Raw genomic sequence first — 25,449 nt, 5'->3', positions numbered from 1 at the left:
ACCTGGAAATGCGAGCACAGTGCTCATCTTTGGAGCTGAAATTCTAGACTACAACGTGAAGTTATCAAGTCCATCTATGTAAATATCTGTGTGCCACTGTGGCCAAATGGCCTGTGGTGGCTTCCTGTACCTGGAGAGGAAAACCTTCAGAGGTCTGGGCCCCACGTAGAACTCTCCACGTGATCGGTCTGAGTAGGGCTCGGAGCTGTAAGAGCCCAGCAGGTTCTAGATTATGGCGATGGATGCACAACTCCAGGTTTTAACTAGAAATTATTGAATCACACACTTAGTGGATTTGTTTTCTTGTAAATTGTGCCTTGGCAAAGCGGTTGTTTGATACTCGGGGAAAAGAGCAGAAAACTCTACAGGTGGTCCATGTGCAACCCCGGGGGTGGGGGGTGGGGGGTCCCTGCTCTCCAGTGAGGCATCCTCTGGACACAGGCCTCTGGGCCCATTGAGCGGGGGCAGGGGTCTGCTTCTGTGACTTTGTCACCACCATGGCCCTGGTCAGTGCCTTGCTGTCCTTCTATGTCCTGACCCTGCTTCTCCCCAACCCTTGGCACCACATGACCGCCTTAGACATTTTGCTTCTGTTATGTGGCCCTTCCTCCTCAGATCCTCTGGGCACACCAGACTGCCCGTTTCACACCTAGTCGGGGCAGGCTTGCCACATCAGTCTCTCAAAACAAGGGCCCTCAAGGACAGTTTGTTGTTAAGTTCTTATCAATAAGGTGTGTGGGAGTGGGAGGGGCCAGAGAGAGAGAGAGAGAAAGAGAGGAGAGAGAATCCTAAGCAGGCTCTGCACTCACAAATGTGAGCTTGATCTCACTAACAGTAAGATAATGACCTGAACTGAAATCCGAGTGTTAGACCCTTAACACCCTTAATCGACTGAGCCACCCAGGTGCCCCCAGGTAACATTTATTTTAGAGTGATTAATATGAATGACTCATTTGTTAAAATGTATGTTTTTTTTGATAAAACAGATGCCCTGTGTGAGCTGCCAGACTGGAGTGTGGCCCTGGGAGGGGCTCAGAGGACCTGGTATTGATGTCCTCGGAGTGGGTAGCACTGCGGCCTCAGCCCACCTTTGCCCTTTTCTTTAGTGAGTGCCCTGTCCCCAGGACGGTGAGAAGGGGCCGGTCAAAAAGACAAAACTGAAGTTCACTGTGGTCGTTAGAAAAAAACGATAGTGAACGTTCATTGGATTATCCTCATGTTGTGTCGAGTGACTAGATCTTAAATGTAAAATGTACCACAGTGTAAGGTGGCCGAGGAAACAGACTTCCCCAGCCCACACTTCATGACAAAACTTGTTCCTTCTCCAGTGACAGCAGGAGGGTAATTAACTGTCGCTCCTGTCTCTGTGCCCAGCTCCAGGGAAGACATTTGCCCCTTGTCTCAGGCGTGAGGTCAGTCTCCTGGCTAGGGCCATGGACAGAGCACTGGAGGACCCCGGAGCTCCTTCCGCTCCCTAGCTCCTCCCTCCTCTGCGCCGCTCCACTGTTCTGGATGCCCGTTCCAGATCCCTGGAGCCCAGAGCAGACACATTTAGCGGTCTGCCTGTCTACACCCAGATTCTCAGGTGGCGGATATTAATGGCCTCTGAGTCTCCGGGCTTCGCGTCAGAGTGGGGATGAGCCCTCCTCCCGCTGGCGCGCTCGGTGTTCAGCTGCTCAGCCTCGCGGTGTGTGCGTCCCTTCCGCTGCCCCCTGTCCGCACTTCACTTGAAGGAATCCCCTCCCCACTGCTCTGTATTTTGACCCCCCATTTACTTCTTAGTTCTTTGGAATCTGGTTTCCATGTTGCCACCTGGCTTCCTGCTGTTTCGAAGGCCCTCAGCAGGGTCTGAGCCACATCTGGGCCCTCGCTTCCCTGGGCCAGACTCTGTTGAGTCACTCACATTCCCCATGTGTCTCCTACTTTAACGCCGGTTTGTCATGAGTGACTCTGTTCTCTGCTGAGCTTCGTTCTCATCAGTCTCATGACGTCTGGGTGACGTTGCCACGGGGTCTCCTTGGCCCTGGCCGTGCACCCAGGTTTCAGCTAACTCCTCTCTCAGCCCTCGGTGCCATCTGGGACCTGCCAGCCCCACACAGCTGGCAGACCCTTGCGTCCCCTGTGCCCTCAGGCTCTCCGACCGTCCCTGCCTTTGCTGGGCCCCGGCCGCCTCCGGTCATAGCTCACTGGACCTCCCCTTTGCTCTTTCTGAAATTGTCCTCTTGAGGAAAGTTTGGAAACTTTTGTGCAGAAATGACCCTCTGCTCCCTATTGCTGCAGATTCAAGTCTAGAACTCTAGAACGTGCACACAGGGCCCTCCTTGTTTGTCATCGCTCTGTCTTGTACCCATTGCTCTGGGTGTGCCGCATGCCTGTTCATGCCTGGGCTTGTCTGCCCCGTGCCCTTGCACGTCACTAACTTATCTTCCTTGCCATACCTTATTTTTCCCTCTCCTATTGTCCTTAATTCTGTGTCTTCTTTAAAGCCTGGCCTATAGACCCCCTTCCTCTAGTCTCCACAGTGGGTGGGGGTCTGTGTGCTCCCAGGACCCAGAACACGTTCTGTTATGTCTGAGGCACTGATGACTTGCCTGCCTACTAATTTCCGGGTGTCCTGGAGTGCTCTTGATAGTAGCAATGGGGGGGTCTGCGGCTTTGTCCTGGCAGAGGGACGCTGGGCCGGACTGCTGAGTGAGTGGCTGGCAGGAGGGGCCGGGCCAGCAGCTCAGAGCTATGCTCCCTGGGCGGCTGTGAGATGTTGACAGATAGCAGGCGAGGGACACGGCCTGGGGCCCTGGCAGGAGGCAGAGTTTTCTCTCTGGAAAGGTCCAGCACACACAGGGCAAGCCTGCATGGGAAGACAGGTCTGAGGGAAGCCGAAGAGACACAAGGTGCGTGTGTAAATCCTATTCCCAGGGCAGTAGCCCCACTGTGTGCGGGAACGAGACTTTCAAAAACAGTTTAGTGACCGTTTACCTATGGGGAATTTTGTGTGAATTTTAAAATATTTTCATTTATACCAAGTATGTTTTCAAGGGCCCGTGACCATATCTGCCGGCATCCCACAAGCCCCTTTGTGTATTTGAAAGCAGTTCCACGGCTTTAAGTCTTAACAGTAGGCCAAGTGTAGATTTCAGGTACTCAGCCCGTTTTGTTCCGCAGCGTTCTGGAAGTAGTTGCCAGTTTAGAAAGAGGTTGCCAGTTTAGAGTAGGGATTTTATGTGGAGAGTTGATGGGTATTAACGATGGTCTCTTTGTTTCCACAGAGGTTGCCGAGCTTGAAGCTAATTTACCGTGTAAGTATGGCGTCCACACCCAGACTCTAAGTGCTGCCGGGTAACTGCCTGGAGAAGCTTCGTATGTTGTAATGACCTCGCATGGCCCAAAGCCTGGTTTTCATGTGTGTCAGGAGGAAGTTGTAATTTTGTGCAGATAGATAGGATTTATTCAGGGCTCTGAGAAGAATGAGGTACTTAACCATTTTTCTGAAGGCAGCACAGCGGTGCTTGGTCTCCTTATTGTGGCACAGGTAACTTGGTTAGGTTTTGTATCTCTCCCACAGCCTTCTGTCCCACATCCTGTTCTAATTTTAGAGACCGCACGTGCATGACCTGGGGCGGGGTAGAGAGAGAGGAGAGGCACAGCGCTTGAGCGCACGAACCATGGCATTTTGACCTGAGCCGAAATCAAGAATTAGATGTTCAGCTACTGAGCCACCCAGGTGCCCCTGTCCCATGTCCTCTTTGAGTAAAAGATACAAATCAATGACAGACAGTCCTATTCTTGTGAGTGACAGTACCGCCTTTTTGGTCCACAAAGTGCTTGCTTATAGCTTATCTCTGTGCATGAGCTGGGATGGCCCTACTGCCCCGATGTCACAGCTGTCCCCCCGGCCCAGGCACAGGTGCGGTCCTCACCGGTGAGCAGCCTCACTCACCAGGCAGCTCATTTGTGTGATGTCTGTAAAGTGCGGGTTTTTTCCTCTTACTAATCGCTTCCCAAACTTACCATATTTTTTTATAAGACCACTAAACCCTGAGAGCTTTGACCATTTTAGTATTTTTTTGAATTAGGACTTGTTATCATCATACTTGGTTAAAAACAGTTCAGAGGTTAAGGATGTTTTTCAGTGTAGGTGAAATATTTTACACATTGGTCTCCTGGTCTGACTCCTGGTGGGTCCCCACGTTCTAGAGAACTCGGTGTCTGGCCCACCTTACGAGGCCAGAATCTGCTCCCGCCACCGTCTAAGTTAGCAGTATGGTAGTGGGTGTTCCAGTTTGTAAGGGTAAGTACACACTGCTTCCTAAACAATTAGTTTTAATTTATGGTATTTACATATGGGTGTGGTGGGTTGTGATATAAAATAGGCTTCTTAGTGTGGGTCTCTGTCATAACCCGGAGGCCGGGTCCGGCGCACTCGTCCCCGGCGTTCGGTGGTACCTGCTTCGTCCGCCCCGACGGGCAGAGCGGAGAATCGTCGCGGGTCCTTCTCCTGAGGGAGGGAGAGAAAAAGGGGGCAGGAGAGGGAGACGCAGAGAGTAAAGACACAACTCACGGTTCTTGAGAGCTTTATTCAGAAAACTGTCTCTTATGAAGGTTTCAAGGCGAGAAAACAAAGCAGCTGACCAAGGTCAGTTACCAGGTAAACAGAGTCAAATGCATATCAGAAGAAACGCCCAGATTTGCCTCAGCAATGCTGGGAAGGGGGGAGTTAGCACTGAATAATCCAAAATACGGTTTTGATCTTTTGTGCACCTTGGCCACTCCACGTCTGGCCCAGCATGACAGACGCCAAAGTTATTTTGACCAGGAAATGGCAGTCTGCAGCCTCTAGATGCAAATCTTGTTTGCTGGTTCACTCTCCGGAGAGTGATAATCCTTGCCTGAGGCAGACAGAAAACTTGGTGGCCCGACAGGTCTCAGTCAAAAATGTCTTTAAGAAGCCCTGAATTGTTTGACCTTAACGTTTTCTACTCATCAGAAGGAAGGAAGTGTGTTGGGATTCTCGGAAAGGGCTTGTGTATGTACACACGCGTGTGTTTAATCAGAGACCTTGAGAAGTTACTGCGCACACACAGTTCATTTTGTCCTTAAATAAGACTCTGACAGAGATTGTTGGGCCCATATAGGAGGATCACTTTAGCTTTATCTAAAATTTTGGTTAAAGCACAAACTGGCTCAGTCGGTAGGTAGAGCATGACTCTTGAGCTCAGGGTCCTGAGTTCAAACCCCATGTTGGGCGTGGAGCTTTAAAAAGTGTAGTCAGCTTTTAAGCCAGGATTTTATTACCTTAGGTTTGAAAAAGGTATCTTGCTGGCCTTGATGGCCCAGGTGTCAGAGTAAAAAAAAAAACAAAGCCACGTGCTATCTGCCTCTTTTCTCACTTTCTCGCTACCCTCTGCCCGTCAGAGTCGGGAAAGTCTAAGTTAGTTTACACAGGTAAGCCGTGGCTTCCAAAAGGACACAGCTCCCCACACGGGAAACAAGGATCTGTCAAAGCATAAACCCTTAGTCTCTCTGAAGTGTTAGTGAGGGAAAAGAGAAGGACTTGTCCCTGGGAGTCCCGCTAAGTACTCCCTGGGTTCGGGGCTCAGGGCAGGCAAGTCACGGAGGTCTGCGTTTGCAAAGCCACGAAACCCCTCTCTCAGATAGACGGAAGGCTGACGTGCCCGCCGTGCCGCCGGCAGAGGAGAGGCCGGAGTCTGCGGTCTTCATACAGCCCTTGCACCGAACTAAAACAAAAACCTGACTTTTCACTTTTTGTGGTGGTGGTTAGGCTTTTTTGAGTTTTAAGATATTTGGTTCTTTTCAGTAGTTTTATTGTTTTTTTTAATCTACCTTGTTAACTTGTTGGTGGGCCAGTTTGTTCTAGAAGGATGGATTTCTACATCTATACCTTTACTAAAACAAAGTTGAATGCCAAGTATTAAAAATAAATGAATAATGCCAACTTCAGCTGATCGGTGAACATTTTCTAAGCCCTTGTCATATGTTTTTGTTACACATAGCTCACTGGAAAGACAGCATTTATCATTTCAAGTGAAGATTAGGAAGAAATGGGGTGCCTGGGGGGCTCAGTCAGTGAAGCATCTGACTTCAGCTCAGGTCATGATCTCATGGTCCGTGGATTCGAGCCCTGCATCAGGCTCTGTGCCAACGACTCTGGGCCTGGAGTCTGCTTCAGGTTCTGTGTCTCGCTCTCCCTCAATCTGCCCTTCCCCTGCTCACACAGTCTCCCTCTCTCTCTCCCTCAAAAATGAATAAACATTTGAAAAAAAATTTTACAAGAAAGATGAGGAAGGATGAAGCACATTCCCATTATTCCATGTGCAGTTCACACACGTGGTTCGGGCAGAAGTCTTGAACTGCCTGCCTCCCAGCTTGTTTGTGACGTAAGGAACGTGACCACGTAGTCTCGAAGACCCCTCCTCACTCTTCCGGACTGAGTCACCCTCGCTCTGCAGTGCTTTCCTCAGGGACTGAGAAACAGTTCTGTGTGGTGGTTACGCACCACCCCTGCCGGCGTCGGGGGTCATGAGTGAGGCGCGGTGTGCGGAGAGGAGCCGCGGGCTCGTCTTTGCTTCGGGAACCAACGCTTTCGCTGGTAACCTGTGTGGTTCTGGGCTGGCTGCCGAACCTCTCTGGACCTTTGTGTCATCTCAGGCTTGAGGACATTGGACTAGATGATCTCTAAGGGTCACTTCAAGTCTAAATTTGAAATCATCCTGTTTTCGATGAAATTTTATACCATTATAAACCAGGCAAATGTTTGCAGGGGGACTTGTAAGAAATAAAGTCAGTAGGTGACTTGGGGAGTTTAGTGTTGGATCTTCTGAGTTTATGAAGTATAGACAGTTTCTACATATATTCCTTCCCGATATGCAGGTGTTTATTCCTTGTGTACTTACTGTTCTTCTCTGCCCTTTGTTTGAGGGAAGCAGATGTAGGATGGGGCCAGCCTCTGTCTGACCACTCGCCGTTGCCTCTCCTAGTGGGAACTCCTCGTCCCGGTGCACCAGGCCCCCTTTGGCACGGTGCAGTGGGCACAGGGCCCTGCCATCTGAGCAGAGCGCGTTGGGTTCTGAGAACTGTGTGTTTTGTTTTCTTTTTAATACCAGGTAAACTCTGGGTGCTAGCTAACTTCATGGGTACTTTTCTTTTGTTGTTGTTAATTGTTTTCTTTTTTTAATATTTATTTATTAAATATTAAAGAGAGAGAGTGAGAGACAGTATGTGAGTGGAGAGGGACAGAGAGAGAGGGAGACAGAATCTGAAGCAGCTCCAGGCTCTGAGCTCTCAGCACAGAGCCCGACACGGGGCTTGAACTCACAAACCTCGAGATCATGACCCGAGCCAAAGTCAGAGGCTTAACCAACTGACCCACCAGGTGCCCCTCGTGGACACCTTTTGAGCTACGGTTCACCGTGGTGGGCCTGAATAAGCCCCGAAGTTTGGCCCGCGTTTTTCTGGTTTTGCCGTATTTAGTTACCTTACCGACATGTATTATTTTTGAGGTGTGGTTTTCTCTTTTCAAAGTAAAATAGCATTATTCTTAAAGTGAATGGAAAGATCTCAGTTCTTAGTGATCATTAAAAGGTTGAAAGCAGCCGTCTCACTTTGGAATTAAGGAGGGAGACACAGGGCAGTCTCCGGTCTGCAGTGTTGGCACGGCGGCACAGCTAGAGCCACCCCGAGAGTGGGGAGGAGTCTACGGACCCCTCCAGAACCTTCAACCCCACGTGTGTTTCAAGGGCAGCCGCTGCTGGCTGTCCGGCCTTCCTGACGTGCCGTTTCTTTTGCAGGTACGTGTAAGGTGCATTTTCCTGACCCGAACAAGCTGCACTGCTTTCAGCTGACTGTGACCCCAGGTAATGTTCCCCCCCCCCCCCCCCCGTGTTACAGCGGTTTTCAGACAGCAAAGTTTCCAGGCTGCCCAGATCCGTAACACTTGGCCTGATTTGTCCTCTAACTTTCTGAAAGCTGAGACAGTGATGACTTGATGCCCCATGAAGAGAAGATACGTGTAGTCAAGTCAGGCAGGGCAAAGGGAGTCCGGGGCACTCGGGGAACTCCGGAAGCAAAGTGCGGACTGCCGGCCGGGGTGCGGAGGCTGCTGCTGTGCCCTGAGGACCGTGAGCTCGGAAACCCTGACTGGCGCTGCTTCTCGTGGCGGGTGCCCGTGCTGCCCGTGCCGCATCCCCTCTGTGCCCCAGCCGCCCGCTGGAAAGTGAGCAGCGAGTAGGACCTATCTCGCGCGACAGCCCAGAGGATTAAATAGCTATCGTGTGTGGAGCCGTGCAGCCCCGGGCCTGGCTCGGGGGTGAGCAGATTGCCAGCCGCCGTGTTGGGGCTGATAAGAGGCTAAGCTCCCGGTGCCCCGGGGACGGCAACGGACTCCGCCCTGGTCGGACGGGGCAGTCAGAAGGACTCGAGTGCGTTCTCCATGCGGCTCTAAGCAGCGCACGACCCGCCGGTGTTCACGCCGGTGTTCACACCGGACGGCCGGCCGGCGCTGCTGTGCGGTGGGTGGGAGGGCGCTGTTTTATTTAGGGGAGGGGAAGGGAGTGAGAAACTGAGGATAATGAGTCACTCACCAGTTAGAAAACGGAGGAGAATACAGAGTTTCAGTAGGCGATAATGACCCTACAAGTAAGACCTGGCAGTTAACTCCCTGCAGGTAGGATGGCTTGTTTTCTGTGGAAGATGTTTTAAATAACGGGAGAAATCTCATTTTCAAAATGTGCTTGAAAACTTGACAATTCCTCTAATCCCTTTGGCGGTTCTGCGAACACCGCTGGACACGCCCGGAAGCCCCGCCCGGCACCGTCCGCCCCGGGAGAGCGCAGGGGGCAGCGCCGCGCCCGGCTCCGCACGCCTGGCTCGGGAATCAGCGGGGCTCCGGGCTTCAGGAACTGTGTGACAGGTAGAGCCCCTCTGGCCGCCTTCACCAGGCACACTGCACGTTGTGCTGCTTTCAGCAAGGGGCGCTGACTCCAGGTCACTCCGAATGCCATTGACTGTCATCATTGTTGTGTGATGCAGAGTATTTTCAGAAATCATTGTGGGGATGAAGACTGGTTCTGGGTACTGAGTGGTCTCGGACCGTGTGATTGTCGTAGAAACATTTTCTTCCCTCTGCCTCTCGGCCGTTTCCAGTGGCTGGTGCCCTGCGCACCACCAAGGCGTGGGGTCTGTGCCCCCTCCGGCCGCTCCGAGACCTTTGTTGACTTGGTCAGGCTTGTTACCATCTGACGTGAGTGGGTCTGTGTCAGGTCGGATCTCTGAATAAGAGTTTCTCTTTTTTCTTTGTCTTTTTTTTTTTTAACTGCATTTTTCATGACATCACACGGATGTTATGATTGTTGTGATTATGTACATGACAGCATCTTTGATGTTCTTAACTGTTCTTGAAAGTGGAGCCCAGTTACGGTTGTTACAGTTCGGTATTCACTCTTCCGTCAGATTCAAGAGTCACTTGTGTTCTGGGGCCTGTGGCCGCTTACGTTTGTAGTGAGTGTACCTCCGGGACACGGCGGTCACACCGAGCTGTCTGCTCAGCATGCCCTTCAGATGCTGTCTGGGCGCCCAGAAGCTGCCGTGGTCCCTGCCCTTTGTCTCGAAGAGAAACATGGCAGAGATCCGTCGACCCTAAGCTTCTGTCTAGTATCATGGTCAAAAAACAGCCGCTCGGAGTCCCGTCCGCTTCATGCCGGGAGGCCATTGCGCGGCTCTGCCGGAGCGAGAAGGTGCTCCCCATGTGGGGAGCACCGGTGTGGAGGCCAGCTCCCTGGCCGCCCCGATGTGGCAGCGCAGCGAGCCAGGAGGAGAGCTGCTCCTGCGTTTGAGATCAGAGCTCCTTTTTATCTGGCTCCTGGCGGGAAGGTTCCGTGCATGCTAGGTGACGCTTTCTCAGTTTTGCTTTTAGGATGTCCCTCCCCTTGGGAGTAAGTGTACTCCTCAGGGGAAAGACGGAAATGTATTTTGCTGATGGAGGAAAGCTGATTTTAAGGGGCAGAAAGGTCCCCAGCACCTCACAAAATAAGAGAAAACACTGGTAAGGGGATGAGACGAGACCAAGCCAACACCGGAGGCTCGCTGAGACCCTCCCGGCGCCCTCTGTGAAGTCGGAGGCGCGGCTTGGAAAACTGGCCCCGCGGACGCGCAGGCGTCCCTCAGCCTGCCCGCCCCGTGGTGACCGGGAGCTGTAGGCAGAAGGGAGCACGGGCTTGAATAGCAATTTGCTTTTTATTTTAGTTTTTACTTTTTATTTTTAAGTTTATGTATGTATTTTGAGAGAGAGAGCAAGCGAGCTCCAGAGGGGCAGAGACAGCGAGAAAACCCCAAGCAGGCTTTACTGTCAGCACAAAGCCCAGTGTGAGGCTCGAACTCACCACCTGTGAGATTGTGACCTGTGCCAAAACCAAGAGTCAGACGCTTAACCGACTGAGCCAGCTAGGTGCCCCGGTTTTTACTTTTTAAATTTTACTGAGGTACAAAATCACAAACAATAATATGTACAATTTGGACTGTTCAGCCTAATAAGTTTTGAAAAAATGTGTACACCTGTGTAACCACAAGCCCAGTAAAGATACTTCCAGCATTTCCAAAATTTTCTTCTGCCTCTGCAGTCAGTTCCGCGTCCCTGGCTACCCACATGAAATTCCTTTCTGATTTCCGTTAGCATAATTGACTTTTGTCAGTTCTTGAATTTCATATAAATGGAATTTTATATGCGTACTCAAGTTTTTAAGAATTCTCGGAAGGAGTTGTGCTGTATACCGACCAGCAATCACTGAGAGGCTCCAGTTGTTTTACATACTTACCAGTATTTGGGTGTGAGTAGTATCTCATTGTGGTTTTAGTTTGCAGTTCCCCAGTGCTGGGGTTTTGATTGAGATGGTGGTGATTCTATAGATCAGTTTTGCAAGAAATGACATCCTGACAGCATTGAGTCTTCCAGTGCATGAGCATTCTCGTATAAATCTGCTTTACTTTCTCTCAGCAGTATTTGGTGGTTTTCAGAGTATGGGCCTTGTAAATACTTTGCTAAATATAATACCAAGTATTTCATGTTTTTAAGCTGTTTTAAATGGAATTTTAAAAATTTTCGTTTTACTTGTTATATGAAAATACAATTGATTTTTTTAAACAAATTGATCCTGTGTCTTGTTATCTTGCTAAATTCACTTGTTGAATTCCAGTAGCTTCTCAATATAGTTTTAGGATTTTTACATCCATGATCATTGCATCTATGAGAAAGACATTTTTGTTTCTTTTTTTATGGTATGTGTGCATTCAATTCTTTTTCTTATTGTCCTGGCTGTAGCCTCCAGTCCTGTGTTGAAAAAGGTAGTGCCTTGTTCTAGATCCTAGGCGAAAGTGCTAGTTATTCGTGGACTATGAAGTTAATCTGTGGGGTTTTCTGTTGTTTGTTTGTGTTTTACATTGCTGGATTAAATTTGTAAATATTTTGATACAGAATTTTATGTCAGTATTCATGAGGAATGTTGGTTTGTATTTTTCTTTTGTGATTTATTTTTGGTCTGGTTTTGGCATCAGCATTGCTAGCCTAGTAGAATAAATGAAGAAGTGTTCCCTCTTGTTTTCTGAGAGTTTGCATAGGATTGGTATTATTCATTCCTTAAATATTTGACAGTATTCACCATTTAAGTAGTCTGGACCTAGAGTTTTCTTTCTGGAAAGTTTTTCTTACGAAGTAAAAAATAGACACAGTTATTTATCTACTGTGTTTCTTACGTCAGCTTTGGTAATTTTTCCTTCCAAGGAATTTGTTTCACCTGAATTGTAGAATTATTGATCTAAAAGTTGTTCAGAATATTCTCTAATTCTACTATTGTATGTAAGATCTGTACTGCTGTCCCCATGTTCAGTCCTGATATCCATAATTTCGGTCATCTTTTTTTTTTTCTTCTTGATCATGTTAAGCTTGAGGTTTATCCAGTTGATCTTTGCAAAAGAACTTTTTTGTTTTTCTCAGTTGTTTGTTTCGTTGATCTCTGCTCTTATCTTTATTATTTCCTTCCTTTTATAAAGTGAGTTTAATTTGCTTTTCTTTTTCTGCCTTCCTAAGGTGGATACTTAGATCACTGATGCAAAAAAATGTGTAAAGCAATATTGGTTAAGACGTTAGTTACATTCTTAGCATAATACTTTCGAGTCTCAGCCATGTTGTTGGACTAATCAGTATTGTCTCTGTTTCTGGGGAGTTGTATTCTGCCCTGTGAGTGTGCACTTGTGTGTCTGTGCCCCAGCTGGTACACCTTGGTGTTGTTTACCCGGTGGAGCCGTGGGCGAAGCCCTGTAAGCCCTTCGGGGCAGGTCTGTGGCTGCCAGCACGCTTCTGTTTCGCTGGCAGTGCAGTCACTGGGTTAGGTGATGAGTAAGTTTACTCTGTAAGACACTGCTGTCCGGTGTTTTGCATTCCGGCTAGCAGTGAAGGAGAATTCCAGTTCCCTCACCTTCTTGCCGACGACTTTGTCAGGCTTTCCGGTTTCGGCCATGTTGGTGGGTGTGTATCTCATTGTGACCTTGATTTGCGTTTCTCTGATGACTCGTGGCGTTGAGCATCTCTTCCTGTGCTTGTTTGCTCATTGTTGAAGACTCAACCAAGAACATTCAGATATTTTTCCCATTTATAGATTGGGTTGCTTGTCCTGTTATTACTGAGTTGTAAGTTTCTATAACTGGATAGAAGTTCTTTATTAATATGTGGGGGGTTTTAACGGTTAATAATATCTTTTTTATTAGTGTTACATATATAAAAACTCTGACTAGGGGATTTTATAGCTGCATTGTAAATCTTATGTATTAATGTGCATGTTCACCTAAATTTGTTTCTAAGCGTATTAATGGTTAGATTTGTGTTTACTTAATTTGAACATTTAATCTATAAAAGCTCCCTAATCGGCACATGACAGTAAACGCGTCGCTGACGTCGAGTCATACAATTTTAGCTGGTTTATCTATTATCCGTATTAATGTTTGGCTAGTGGTGCATTCTTAGCTTTGTTTCAGAGCTTTGGACTTAAAGGAAAGTTTCCAAATGTGAAATAAAGTAAGATCCCAGTTTTGAACAAAGAAGTATGATTGGTGAACCTGAAACTTTGTTTCCACTCGTGATCATTTTGGAACATGTAATCATGGAGATTTAAAATATGGACATGGAGGGGCGCCTGGGGGGCTCAGTCATTTAAGCATCTGGCTTGGGCTCAGGTCATGATCTCACGGTTCATGGGTTTGAGCCCCGCGTCGGGCTCTGTCCTGACAGCTTGCCCAGAGCCTGGAGCTGCTTCGGATCCTGTATCTCCCTCTCTCTCTGACCCTCCCCTGCTCGCGCTGTCTCTCTCTCTCTCTCAAAAATAAATAAAAAACACTTAAAAAAAATGGACATGAAGCCCAGCACGGATGCAGGCCTTGGGCTTGACCTACGCTGCAGTCTTCCAGCACTTTAGGTGGTAGTCACAGCTACCATGTCCCAGGTTCCAGACCCAGAACATGTACTCTCCCTGGTTCTTTCTAGATTGATTTTTAATTTTAATGTGGAGAAACCATTACGAAGGGATAAATTTGAAGAGGAACAGACTTTTTCCTTCTCTTTCCAATGACCCTAGAAATACAAGTGGCAGTTCTTCTCTTATACGCCGTAGAAGTGCGATGTGAGCCCTTAGGACTGTCAGTTTTCTGCCCTAGCATCAGCTAGTCTTTGCTGGGAAAACGTTCACTGCTCTTTTCTTGGCTCCTTCCAAGAGCTCTGTGGGTGCGCTGCAGCCTTGCTCACACCGCGCTGAGTAAGCCGCTTGTCTGATAACACGCTGGTCTCAGGCCGGCTCGACCCCCTGCCTCTCACGTGACTCCGAGGCACGTTTTTTTCCTGGGAGGCTCCGGTTTCTTGGGGTGACTATGAAGTTAGATACCTGACTTCCTGTTTTTAAAGCTGCTCATTACTGCGCTGAAAACCTGTTCTGATAGTCAAATTGCCAGCACTCTAGGCTTCCTGAAAGTGCCTTTTATGTGGCTTAGGCTTTTTCTTTGTCTTCTTCAGAAACCATGTTTGGTGAGGTCTGATAGGTCACTGCTCTGGGGTGTTCTCTGCATTTTGACAGTGTGTCACCATCAATACAATCAATACAGAATGTTGCCATCAGCTCAAAAAGTCCCTCAGCCTGTGGCGGGCATTGTCCCTGTCATTGTGCCTTTTCCAGAAGAGTGCCCTGTAGAGGGATCAAGACAGTGTGTGGCATCTTGTCCTTGGCTTCTTTCACGGAGCACAGTGCTTTCGAGATTCACCCCTCCGGTTGCGTGTGTTATCCTCTGCCTGGCTGTCACTGAATTTGAAGACGGGGGCAGAGCCACCAGAAAGGAACGCGGCCCTGCCCGCTCTGATTGTTGCCCCATGCCACCTGTTGGGGACTTGGGATCTGCAGTAGGTAGTACATTTGTGGTGGTTGAGCCACCGAGCTTGTGGTGATGAATAATAGTAACAGTACAAGCCAGTACAACTAGCTGTGCTTTCCGTGTCCCAGAGGTCTAATACAAAGATCTCCTCCTTTTTGTTCAAGTATTTTCTTAGTTTTACGTTTCATAGTTTGGTTTGTGACTTATTTTTATGTCGGGCAAGAGAAGATCTGGTTCCCCCCCCCGCAGCCCCCCCCAGAGTGAAGGGGGACTTGCTCCCTTCCGTTTCCTGGGACCCTGGAGGAAGAGTTAGTATCCGTTCTTTTGTTTTTTAATGTGTTTTAATGTTTTTTATTTATTTTTGAGAGACCGAGAGAGACAGTGCAAGCAGGGGAGGGTCAGAGAGAGAGGGAGACACAGAACCTGAGGCAGCTCCAGGCTCTGAGCTAGCTGTCAGTGCAGAGCCTGACGCGGGGCCCGAACCTACAAATCGTGAGATCATGACCTGAGCCGAAGCCGGACCCCCAACCGACTGAGCCGCCCAGGCGCCCGAGTTAGTGTCAGTTCTATACTCAGTGGTGGAGTTCATCAGGGAGACCACCTAGCTCTGGAAAGGTGTGTTTTGTTTTGTGGTAACATTTTAAGTACGAGTACAATTTCTCTAGAAGAGAAGGGCTGTTTTGGTTACCCATTCTCGGTGAGCTTTGGTCATTTGTGTCTTTCTTAAGGTGATCCTCATTTTCAAGTTTGGTGGTATAATGTTGTTCTTAATATCTTGTCCTTAAAGGTTTTGTGGCGTTTTCTTTAATTCCTGTTACTGAAAATGTGTTTTCTTTTTTCCTCAATCAGGCTAGCTAGAGGATTGTCGATTTTATCAGTCTCTGCAAAAAACAGCTTTTGGGTTCATTGATTTTCCTCTGATATTTTTTGTTTTCTGATCCTATCTTCAGTACCATCCTTCAGCTTGTTTTCAGTTTAATTTTTTTTCCAGTTCTAAAGGGGGAGACTTAGATCATAGGGTATTTCCGTTTCCCCCAGACGTCCTTCCGCCGTTCTTCGGTCCCCCTTACGTACGCTGTGCCCCAGCTCTAGACAGCCTCCTTTCTGTGTCTGTTTCCCAGCGTCCTCCCCACTCCTCCTTGTTGCAGGTCTGAGTTTCCATCTGCTGCTTCCCTTCTGCTTGAAGAAGATCCTTGGACTTGTCTGTAGTGTAGCCCCCCAGTGACGAGGTCATCATAGTAGGGACCTCATTCTGCTGCCTCCTGACCTGTATTCTTTCTTATAAGTAGTTAGTGCTCCTTCTTTGTTCCGCTTTATGCCAGCATTTCTATCTCTGGTTGCTCTTAAGACGTCTCTCTGTCACGTTTTTAGCAGTCTGCCTATGAGGTGCTTTGACGTGATTATTGACCTCACCTGGGCTTATTGAGCTTGCTGGGTCTGTGGCTTTTTTTTTTTTTACCAAACTTACAAATAATTTGGCCACCATGTCTGTAGATAACATTTTTTTCTGTAAGTCCTTCCTGGGACTCCCGCAGTGTCTGTAGTGGCATCTCTTACATGTGTATTACGTCTGCGTGTCAGTTATGCCTCCATCGGGTCACAAGGTGCTCACTCTTCTCTGACAGCTGACCTAGCGTTTGTCTGTGGCTCCTTGTTGGCTTGAAACCCTGTGTCACTGCCAAGTCCCCACCCTCCTCCCCGGCTTGGCCCCATAGCGGGCTTGTGGCAGTCCTGCCTGAGACCCTGCACCCGGTCCGCCTTCCTCAGGGACACTGTCTCTTTGTCTTCCCCACCTCCACCCGCCCTCAGACCCCAGGGAGACAGCCTGGTGGGAAACGGCGCTGTGGGGCTCTGGCCAGGCCAGTTATTACCGCACGTGCCTCAGTTCCTTCTCTGAAGCAGTTGGTGCCGTGCCCGTCCTGCCGCACGGTGGTGACAGGGTGACCAAATAAATATGTGCATGAGCCCAGGTGACCACGTGGCGGTGTGCTAGGGGTCATGGCGGTTGTCATCCTGATTTTGAGGGGGTTCCTAGCAGCACGTCCCCCAGGGCTCCCTGAACAGTTCAGTCCACGCCGCCTCCCCTCAGATGAGCCGGCTTCATGGGCGCTGTGTCGCCCAGTTAGACCGTGGCTTTGTCTTCCCGTCCTTCTGTGCTGGCGTGCGAACACTGGGCGCCGTCCCCGAGGGGACCCAGATGCCACCCTGGGCCAGTTTTTATGTGGCCCTCTAGCTCAGAGTGGCTTTTACATTTTTGAAGGACTATGAAAAAACCGACAAAACAGGGTGTGCGACAGAGACCTGGTGCCTGAAGCCTGAAGCGTACTTAACTGTCTGGCTGGGTTTTCACAGAAGTTTGCTGACCCCAGTCTACAAGCTCTTCTGGGCAAGGATGCTGTTTTTCCTGACTTTTAAGTTTAAAATTTACATAATTTCCAGTGTGTTGTAAATATTGACATTTAAAGATAAAAGTATTATATTGCTCTTTAAAATGTTCCCAGTAGAATCTAAATAACATGGCTACGCCCACCATCATGCAGTTTTGTAGCAACACGAATACGCTCTAGTTCTGTGGTTGGAAAATGCTCATTGTGCTGCCTTTTCTCCTCGCACGCGTATGTTTATGCCCCTCGTCCGTTAGAATTCTTTCCTAATGTCAGCATTTTTCTGTGATTTTGTCGCCCTGTTCTACTAGTCTGTAAATATATATACGTATAAAAATTATTTTAAAAGTTTTTCTAACTAGAAGACTCTTAGGTCTTAAGCACTTTGTTTTGAACAGTTGTTACCAACTCCTGGCTCCTGCTTTTCCTCCTGGCGGCTCCTCCTGTCTCTCCCGGACCCCTCTAGGTGGGGGGTGGGGGTGGGGGCTAAGGCGTTGTCCTCTCCTTGGACCTTCAGTCAGCTCATGAAATGTGAGCGCTTCCGTACCCTGAACCGCCCCCACAGTGCCCTCCTCCAGCCCGGACGTCCCCCGTGCTCCAGAATGGTCTGCTGCCGATCCGCGCCTCCATTCCGATGCGGACGGGAGATCTCAGATCAACATGTCCGATGTTGAACTTGGTGCCGCGGTGCCCTTCGCGGCCTTTTTATCTTCCCGATGGCAACTCTGCCCTTTGAGTCGCAGGGTCAAAGCCTCAGCTCTTCTTCGGCTTCTGTCTCCACCACTCCTTACCCTCGTCTGTCTCCACGGTCCTGACCAGCACCGTCTCTCACCAGCGTTATTGCATCGGGTCGCTGCCACAGGGCCCGCCGCCTGACCCTCCTCTGCTCCCACCCCTCTCCAGGTTCCGCGCCTGGCTCTGCATAGAAGCCAGAACTCTTCTAGTGGAGTGCTGTACAGAGCCCCGCCCCGCCTCTGGTCACTGGAGAGTTCTCTGAACATACCTGCCCTTTCCATGGGCCTCCCCCGGGCCCCCCACCCAGAGTGTTCTTCACCCCGATGGCCTCCTTTTCAGGCCTTTGTTCTCTCCGACCTCCCTATTTAAAATTTCAACTCCTACTCCCTTGGCTCTTTCACTTTCTAATATATGGTTTCCGTATTTGTTCGCTCTTCTCCAAAATGTGAGCTTGTGCGGGCAGGGGGGTCTCTTGTGGGCGTGTCACCAGTGCCCAGCACAAGGCCTGGCCCACGGGGAGCACTCCTCAGGTACTTGCTGAGCGATAGGGACTCTGAGCGGACTGCTGTGAGCTCTGATGGTCATCGCCCATGGAACACGTTTCTTCTGAAGCGGCTCCGAGAACAGCGGGGCTCTGTCCGCAGTTTCCTCCGATCTGGGTGATGGACCTGTGCGTGCCCGCGCCTTGATGCCGGGGAGGGGCGCTGGGTTTCTGCCTCCGTTTTCTCTCTCTGTGTGCAGACACTGTGTAGAGACGGCCGCGATGGAGTGTCATCATGGCAGTGACCTCCGTCCTTGCTCAGCAGAGTTAGCGGCCGGCGGTCATGTGTGTTCTTGCTCTCTCTGCTGATGTAGATTGGGTTCCTTCATCCATTTTGTTGAAAGCAGACAGTTGGAACCCACCTGACTTGGAAAAGACTTCATGAACACAGTCACCCCCAAAACCACTTTCCCAGGCCCTGCCAGCTGAGCAGTGATCACACCTGTCTTCACGCGCAAGCGTCTCGTTTTATGTGACGTTCTCAGGAAGGGTTGAGAACTTTGAGATCTTATTGACTTTGTCATACCCTCACTAATATAAAAACGTAATGCTTTGTAGTTCCTCAGAAGCTTGAAGCTGCGGATTTAGCTCCTTCGGTTAATAAGAAATCTCTGTCCAGTGTGCTGGTAGGCAGACCCAGCTTCCTGTCAGCCCCGTCAGTGGGCAGACTCTCTCTTGGGAGAAGTCTTCTTCCTAAGACGTGCTGTCAGCCGCCTCACTTCCAAGTTTAATTCCTGGCAGTCAAGTGCGGCTTGGACCCAGCCACCTGGGCAGAAGGTGCCGTTGCCTATGGCTCATTGGCTCCCTGTTGGCTTGCTTCTCACAGTGATAATGTGTTCTTTTACAGTCGTCTAGGGATTGAACTCACTAAATGAAGTCTTTTTTTTTTTTTTTTTGGCTTTTATTTATTTTTGAGAGAGAGAGATAGAGGACAAGCAGGAGAGAGGCAGAGAGAGGGAGACACAGAATCTGAAGCAGGCTCCAGGCTCTGAGCTGTCAGCGCTGAGCCCAATGCGGGACTCGAACTCCCAAACCGTGAGATTATGACCTGTGCCGAAGTCAGTTCCTAACCGACTGAGCCCCCCAGGTGCCCCAAAGCCACTCAGTGAGATTTTAATCACCGCTCCCATCAGACTCCGTGAGGTGTCTGAACTCAAGGTGTTCCAGTAACAACTGGGGTACTTAGGTTTATAACCCCTACTTTGCCCTTAACAGGACTGGGTATTGGATAGGGAGAGCGCTGCCCTTGCTGTGACCTTTGTCCTCTGGGATGTTTGTGCCTTGGGCCAGGGCATCGTGGTTAAGCAGAGAGCTGAGAAGTCAGCCTTCTGCTCCCAGTGGGCACAGCTGTGCGAAGGGAGAGGGAAGGTGCAGCCGATAGGGTCTGACCTTGTGTGGCTGTCAGGCAGCTTTCTTTCAGGGGACAATGCACATGGACACTGGCTGCCTAGAAGTAGAGTCTCCTGGGCTGTTTGTGCTCACACACCCCTCGGCCAGTCTCTTCCCAGGAATACCCCTAACCCGGCTTAAAGTGGCATTATGGTTCCTTCCTTCTGGAAGGCAGGAGGGAGTGGGCTCCAGGATAAAAAAAGGAGGGAAGGATGGTTCCTCTCCTTGCAATCCTGGGGGGTAGGGGTGGTTTGGCCCAGTGAGAGCTGGATGTCTGCAACTTTCCTGCTGCATTTCACTGTTGTCCTTGAACGCCCAGTTATCTGAGAGGTAGGAAGTTCTCAGCTGCAGCAGCCGCACACAGTGACGTAGCGGGCCTGTCCCAGGCCTGGACATGTTGCACACTGGCTTATGGACACAGTACATTAACCCTCTGCCTGCCGGCTCCAGAGGTGCGCAGGCCGTTCTCCATCTCCACCCTGCTGTGCGCCAGCCTGGGAGCCAGACCCGGGAGGCGGGTCAGCAAGGACTCTTCGCAGGGGCCTTTGCCGAGAAAATCACAGGAAGTGAGGGAGGCGCTCGGGTTTCCTCTCAGGACAGTCTGCTTGCTCCCTAGCTGCTTTTTAAGCAGAACATGGTATTTCTAGGCAAATTCAATAATAAATAGAGTGGTTTGGGTCCAAAAGCCATGTGCGTGCCCTAGAAGAGGAAATCCAGAGTGCTGGCCCAGAAGCAGATCACTCTGCTGAAGAAACATGATTCATGAAGTGAAGAAAACCCAGAACTCTCCTCTTGCTCTCTATCTTCCGTGAGTTCAGAGATGATGTAAATCTAACAATTATTAAATGACAGCTTGACTAGGCAAAGGAGTATGGTAAAATCAAAACCCGGTTAGAGCACTGTTGAAACTGCAGCGGTGAAACAGAAGGCCCCCCGGAGAAGAGCCGCAGTGTGGCGGGATGCGGTGGCTGCAGCGCAGCCCGGAGGAGCCAGGAGAGGCGAGAGCAGGTGCGACACCGCACACAGTGCCCGCCGTGCCGTGTGCAGGGCCCGGCGTCAGGTCACCTCTGCGGCGGGTGCCGTGTGACATGGGCCTCGCAGCCACAGAGCCTCCGGTGGCCAAAAAAAGTCTTTTCTGAAGACTCTTGGTGCTGACCCGGGTGTGCTGATGAGGGCTAGAAACAGCCGTACCAGACGCATGGGGAAGCGGAGAATAATCCAGGCCATGTGATGGGCGAGGCCCGCAGTGAGGAAATATGTGCTGCCTCAGTCTCCCGAGTGGGCTGGGAAGTACACGAAGCCGTAAGGTGCCGTGAGAAAGTGGAGAAATCAGCTGTGGGTCGGGCCGGCCCTTGGTGAGCGCAGGACCCACGACAGACCGCACGGAGACTGGCTTCGGAGTGAGAACGAGGTGAACCACAGAATCAGAGACAAACAGCCGGCTAAGATACACTGGAACAGATACAAAAGGCAAAGGTTAAATTTCCAAAGAGCTCCTTTATACCGGTAGTTCCAAGGTGACAACCTCGGTGATGAAAGCACAGTTAAAGCACATCAGTCATTCGGTTCTGACTTTAAAAATGACCCATAGTATGAGATAAATTTCAGCCGCACTGCTTTTCAGGTGGGTGTAGAACAGAAATACGGTCGTCTTCTTCTGTCACACTGGCAAAGAATGAAAACTCGGGAGCCATAAATGTTGACACAATCAGAAAATTGATGTAGTGATGATTTATTTGAGACCAGCAACTTCGTGTTAAATGTTCATTTTATATAAACAGCTGAGGGAAGTGAGAAGATGTAGTCTTGCTGATTTGTTCACAATGATACATATTTGGGGGGAAGTTGGACTTTCATGTTAAAGATGGTGTTGATTCTGTGAAATTGTGAAGCTGGGTCCTTGAATCCCCGGGTGCGTTTGCAGCCTGGAGCGCAGGCGTGTGGGAGCGCCCTCTGCTGGCGGCAGCGCGGCGCCGCTTCCGGCTCACCGGCAGGCCAGGCTCTCCCGCGGGGGACTGACGCTGGAGGAGGCGGCCAGGCGGCTGGCGCAGTTGGGGCTGTGCTGTGGGGCTGTGCCCTGGTGCCGCCCCGACTCCAGACACCCTCCTGCATGCCCGCCAGTGCCCTCCAGTCCCGTTCCAGGGCCCACTCTGTGAGACGTGCATGCTGCACCAAGCACTCGGCCCGCCGGCTCGGGCTGTTGACTGTGCACGCTGCCTGGGGCGGGGACTGTCCGTGTGGTTCCCTGCCTGTCCCCAGGGCCTGGCGCACCCCTCGGACCTGACACTCAGGTGGGGCGACCAGCAGCAAACAGTGACCCTGCCGCTCACCCGGGATGGTCACCTGTCGTGAGATGTGCTTGAAGGGGGCACACGGGTGCTGTGATGGGAGGGGGCGGGCCACGGCGAGGGCAGGGCTACCCGGGCGGGCTGTGGGAGACGGAGGAAGCGGCCGGTCTCCCAGAGGGATGCCGGTGCCTCCCCCGGGCGCCGTGGTCGGCGGGGAGACGGCCAGCAGGCCAGCAGGCAGGTGCGGGGGGCCGATTTGAGGTCGCCATCAGGGCAGGAGCGGGACCGGGTGGAGTGACGGAAGGAGCCCTGCAGCCCTGTGTTGTAACTTGTAATCTCTGTATTTGCTGTATCCTAACGTAGTGTTTGCTTTCTGTTAACTTTTCTATTTATTTAAAGGATTTGTCTTGTTTTGTTTTGTGTTTTTGATAGATGAGGGTTACTACCAGGGTGGAAAATTTCAGTTTGAAACTGAAGTTCCTGATGCGTACAACATGGTGGTGAGTAGCCTGCGTTTGAGCCCTTGTTTCCCGTCCGCGCAGCCGGGTGGGCGTCCCGGGGCCCAGCACGCCGGCTGCATTGGATCCCCCCGTCCTGGGACTGGCTGCAAAACGGCCGATGTTTCTGATTAATGTTACTCATCGGCAGTAGTTAGAACCTCAGGAGGGAGGTTCATTTCTCGATGAGTGCTTGTGAGTACTGTGTGCTGGGCGGTGTGCACGGGGGCTGCAACTCTGCCCAGAACCTTCCCTGGGGGCTGCCTGTGTGGCTCCTGTAAATTCTATCAGTCACATTTCAGCACTGAAGAGGAAGGCGTTTTACTTAAAACAGTAGTTTTGTTTATGGTGTAACACCAAAATCCTCAAGGTGTAGAAAACATGTACTTGGCAATATTAGAAAAGAGGAATGACTTGCAGTTTTAAACTATAATTTATACCCAGAGCTGCACGTGAATCTCTCAGAGACTCACGTTGGGTAATATTTATACCAGGTAATGCCACATTCTGTCTTTGCTTTGGAGGAACTTTCCAGTTAGCATGGTGAGACAGAATAGAAAGTTCCCGTCGGTGATAAAGCAGGAAGTAGCAGACCGCAGAGACCTGGAGCAGGAAACTAACTTATGGGAATTCAGAGAAGGAAAAGAGAGGATCACTTTGGGAAAGCGGTCCTGCCATTTGAGCTGAGAAGAAGAAATAAGATTCGGCTTCCGGGGTGGGTGGCTTAGGTGACATCAGAATCTCTGAAACGGTGTCACCAGGTACGGAAGTGAGAGCTGGTGGCCTGTGTGCGGTGGGCTGACCAAGTGGACTTGAAGAAGAGTCACGGTTGGGGGGGGTGGGGAGGAGTGAGGCTCGTCGGGCATTTTCACTTGGGCCTGAGAAGCCAGTGGGAGCTGGGACAGCCCCACAGTTTCGTATTATGAATGTGCGCAAGCCTCCCGCTGCGGTGTCCCAGCCCTCTCTCGGCCTACCAGATAGGAAAGAAAAATCCACTAGTAAAATTAAGCCTCTTGTTAACCTGAGGCTGTGGGTACTGGGGACACCCTGTGTCCTGTTACTTTACCTGCAGTGACTCCGCGCTCCCCTGGGCGCTCCCCCCACTAGTGGGTGCACACTTGAGTGGCTGTCCCATTTTGTGTTTGAAGTCAAACCTTTATCAGTGCACTTGGGTCTTTACGGAACGACTACCTTAAAATTTCTTCCTGAATGTAGCTTAGGTTGGGGTAGAGTTGGCAATCAAGGGAAAAAAATTAATTTTTCAGCAAAGACAAAAATAGGCGTTTCAGGTCTTTGTCCATCCAGCTACCTACTGGCTTCCCGTATTTCCCTAATCACAGACTGAGGGGTCTGGCTCCACAGAGCGCCCCCCCCTGCATCGGGTGAGACGCGGCCGGAGAGGTTTGGTCTCCACACAGATATTTAAGATTCCAGGGGCGAGTCTGATGTTTTCTGGAAACAGCCAGGCATACAGTACTTAAAATTCCAGACTTTTTAATCATTGCGACGTCCTCTCCCAGGATTCCTCGTCCAAAGAACATTACATTAAAGGGTGGTAAGTTTGTGACCGCCGAGGGGACGGCTGGGGGACGGGGTGAGCACGAGCCGGTGGCCTTGTGGGCGCGGACCCGCCGGGCACCAGGGAGCCGCGGAGGGTCTCGGGCGGAAGAGGGCAGAGCATGAGAAGATGCCGAGGAAGGAACGGTCTGTTGAGGGCTTTCCCGTGCCAGGCGCCCCCGCTCACGCGGCTCCCTCCCCGGGAGGGCCCTGGCGGGCGTCAGGAAGCCGGGCCAGAGGGGTGCCGGTGGGAGCTTACCTGTTAGCTCAGGTGCTGGGGCGGACTCCCGTCCGGGGCCGCCGGCCGCCGCGCGGGGGCCCTTCTCGCCGGACCGGGTGGCCCCTTTGTTGTGACAAGATGTCGGCCATGGTGTCCTGTCCTTGCCTCACTTCTTCCAGAAACAGAGAGCATGGGACACGGGATGAACAAGATAGAAACGCACTGGGCCTCTAGGACGTGTTTCTTATGCTAATTGATTTATGATCATTTTACGTTTCTATATTTAGTTTCTCCTTCGGGAAATTTCTTAATAATTGGCTGTGGTGATTTCATCAGGAATGAAGCCAGTGTCCCCAAGCAGGGGGCACCGAGGGGCCGGCCTCTCTGGGGGAGCCCAGGCCCCAGGGCTGTCAGGGCCTCTCCCCGCCACGGCCCTGCGGCCCCTCTGCCTGTTCCTGCTGCTGGTCTCACCGCCAGGGTGGGGGCGGCGGGTCACTGTCCCCGGGGACCTGCACTCCACTGCTGCAGGGGCACTCGTGCTGCGCTTTCTGCATTAATCTGGCTCAGCCAGCACCTCATGTCCCCTTCCGCCAGACTGGCGGGTCTGGAGCGGGTCTGGAGCGGCGTCTCACGCCGCATTTCCGGGGCCCGCCACATGGTGCTCACTTGTCTGGGGGCGGGGGGCAGTGCCAGCCTGAGAGGGTGCCCGGTCCACTTGCTCTCGCGCCTTCGCGTTCTTCCTAAGGACTTGTCCCCCACCCCTGACGCTCACACCTCCCACCGTTACTGTCCCTTATGAGACTGGGATCCCGACACGCCTTCCGTCAGTAAAGTCGTTCGCTGTTTTAGGATGAACTTTTAAAGGTTCTTTTTAAAATGAAAAAAATGCCTATTTGGTACCCCTGCCCCCTCAGCACCCCGGCACTCCCGAAGCTAAAGTTCAGATTTCCCTTCAGCTCTCTGTCCCCTTGTTCCTGCCCTGAACTTGACCTCACAGCTTCAAGCCCGCCTTGGAATCTCTGTCTTGGATATCGGCTGAACTCTCTTAATAACATGAAATAAGGTTTTGGTGTTTTTTTTTTTTAAGTTTATTTGTTTAATTTGAGCGAGAATGTGCACCAACACACACACACACACACACACACACACACGAAGGGGGAGGGACAGAGAAAGAATCCCAAGCAGGCTCAGCACTGATGTGGGGTTCAAACTCAGGAACCTGGAGAGAGATTGTGACCTGAGCTGAAGTTGGATGCTTAACCGACTGGGCCGCCCAGGAGCCCCGAAGTAAGCTTGTTCAATGTGTGCAGTTCTGTCCCAGACACCGGCCTTCTGCGAGCCCCGCTGTCCCGGGGGACAGCACAGACACCGGGACGGGCCGGCGGGGGCTCCTGGGGGATCAGGGTGCACGGAGGAGCAG

General features: G+C 50.9%; 1 protein-coding gene across 2 annotated transcripts in view; it reads left to right on the top strand.

The window, feature by feature from the left end:
* The window catches only part of UBE2F (ubiquitin conjugating enzyme E2 F (putative)), a 50,873-nt gene that overhangs the window by 6,187 nt on the left and 19,237 nt on the right, over positions 1-25,449 (top strand). Inside the window, exons 2-5 of one of the 2 annotated variants that reach the window (XM_029933542.1) lie at positions 987-1,105; positions 3,267-3,296; positions 7,806-7,871; positions 22,188-22,255. In XM_029933542.1, the coding sequence (XP_029789402.1) occupies positions 1,051-1,105; positions 3,267-3,296; positions 7,806-7,871; positions 22,188-22,255 (219 nt within the window). In that variant the 5' untranslated portion in view covers positions 987-1,050. The remainder of the gene's footprint in view (positions 1-986; positions 1,106-3,266; positions 3,297-7,805; positions 7,872-22,187; positions 22,256-25,449) is intronic. The other variant, XM_029933541.1, reaches the window with a different exon arrangement.

The sequence above is a fragment of the Suricata suricatta genome, chromosome 3 (assembly GCF_006229205.1).
Source record: "Suricata suricatta isolate VVHF042 chromosome 3, meerkat_22Aug2017_6uvM2_HiC, whole genome shotgun sequence".
NCBI lineage: Eukaryota > Metazoa > Chordata > Mammalia > Carnivora > Herpestidae > Suricata > Suricata suricatta.
This window is presented reverse-complemented; position numbering and strand designations above follow the sequence as displayed.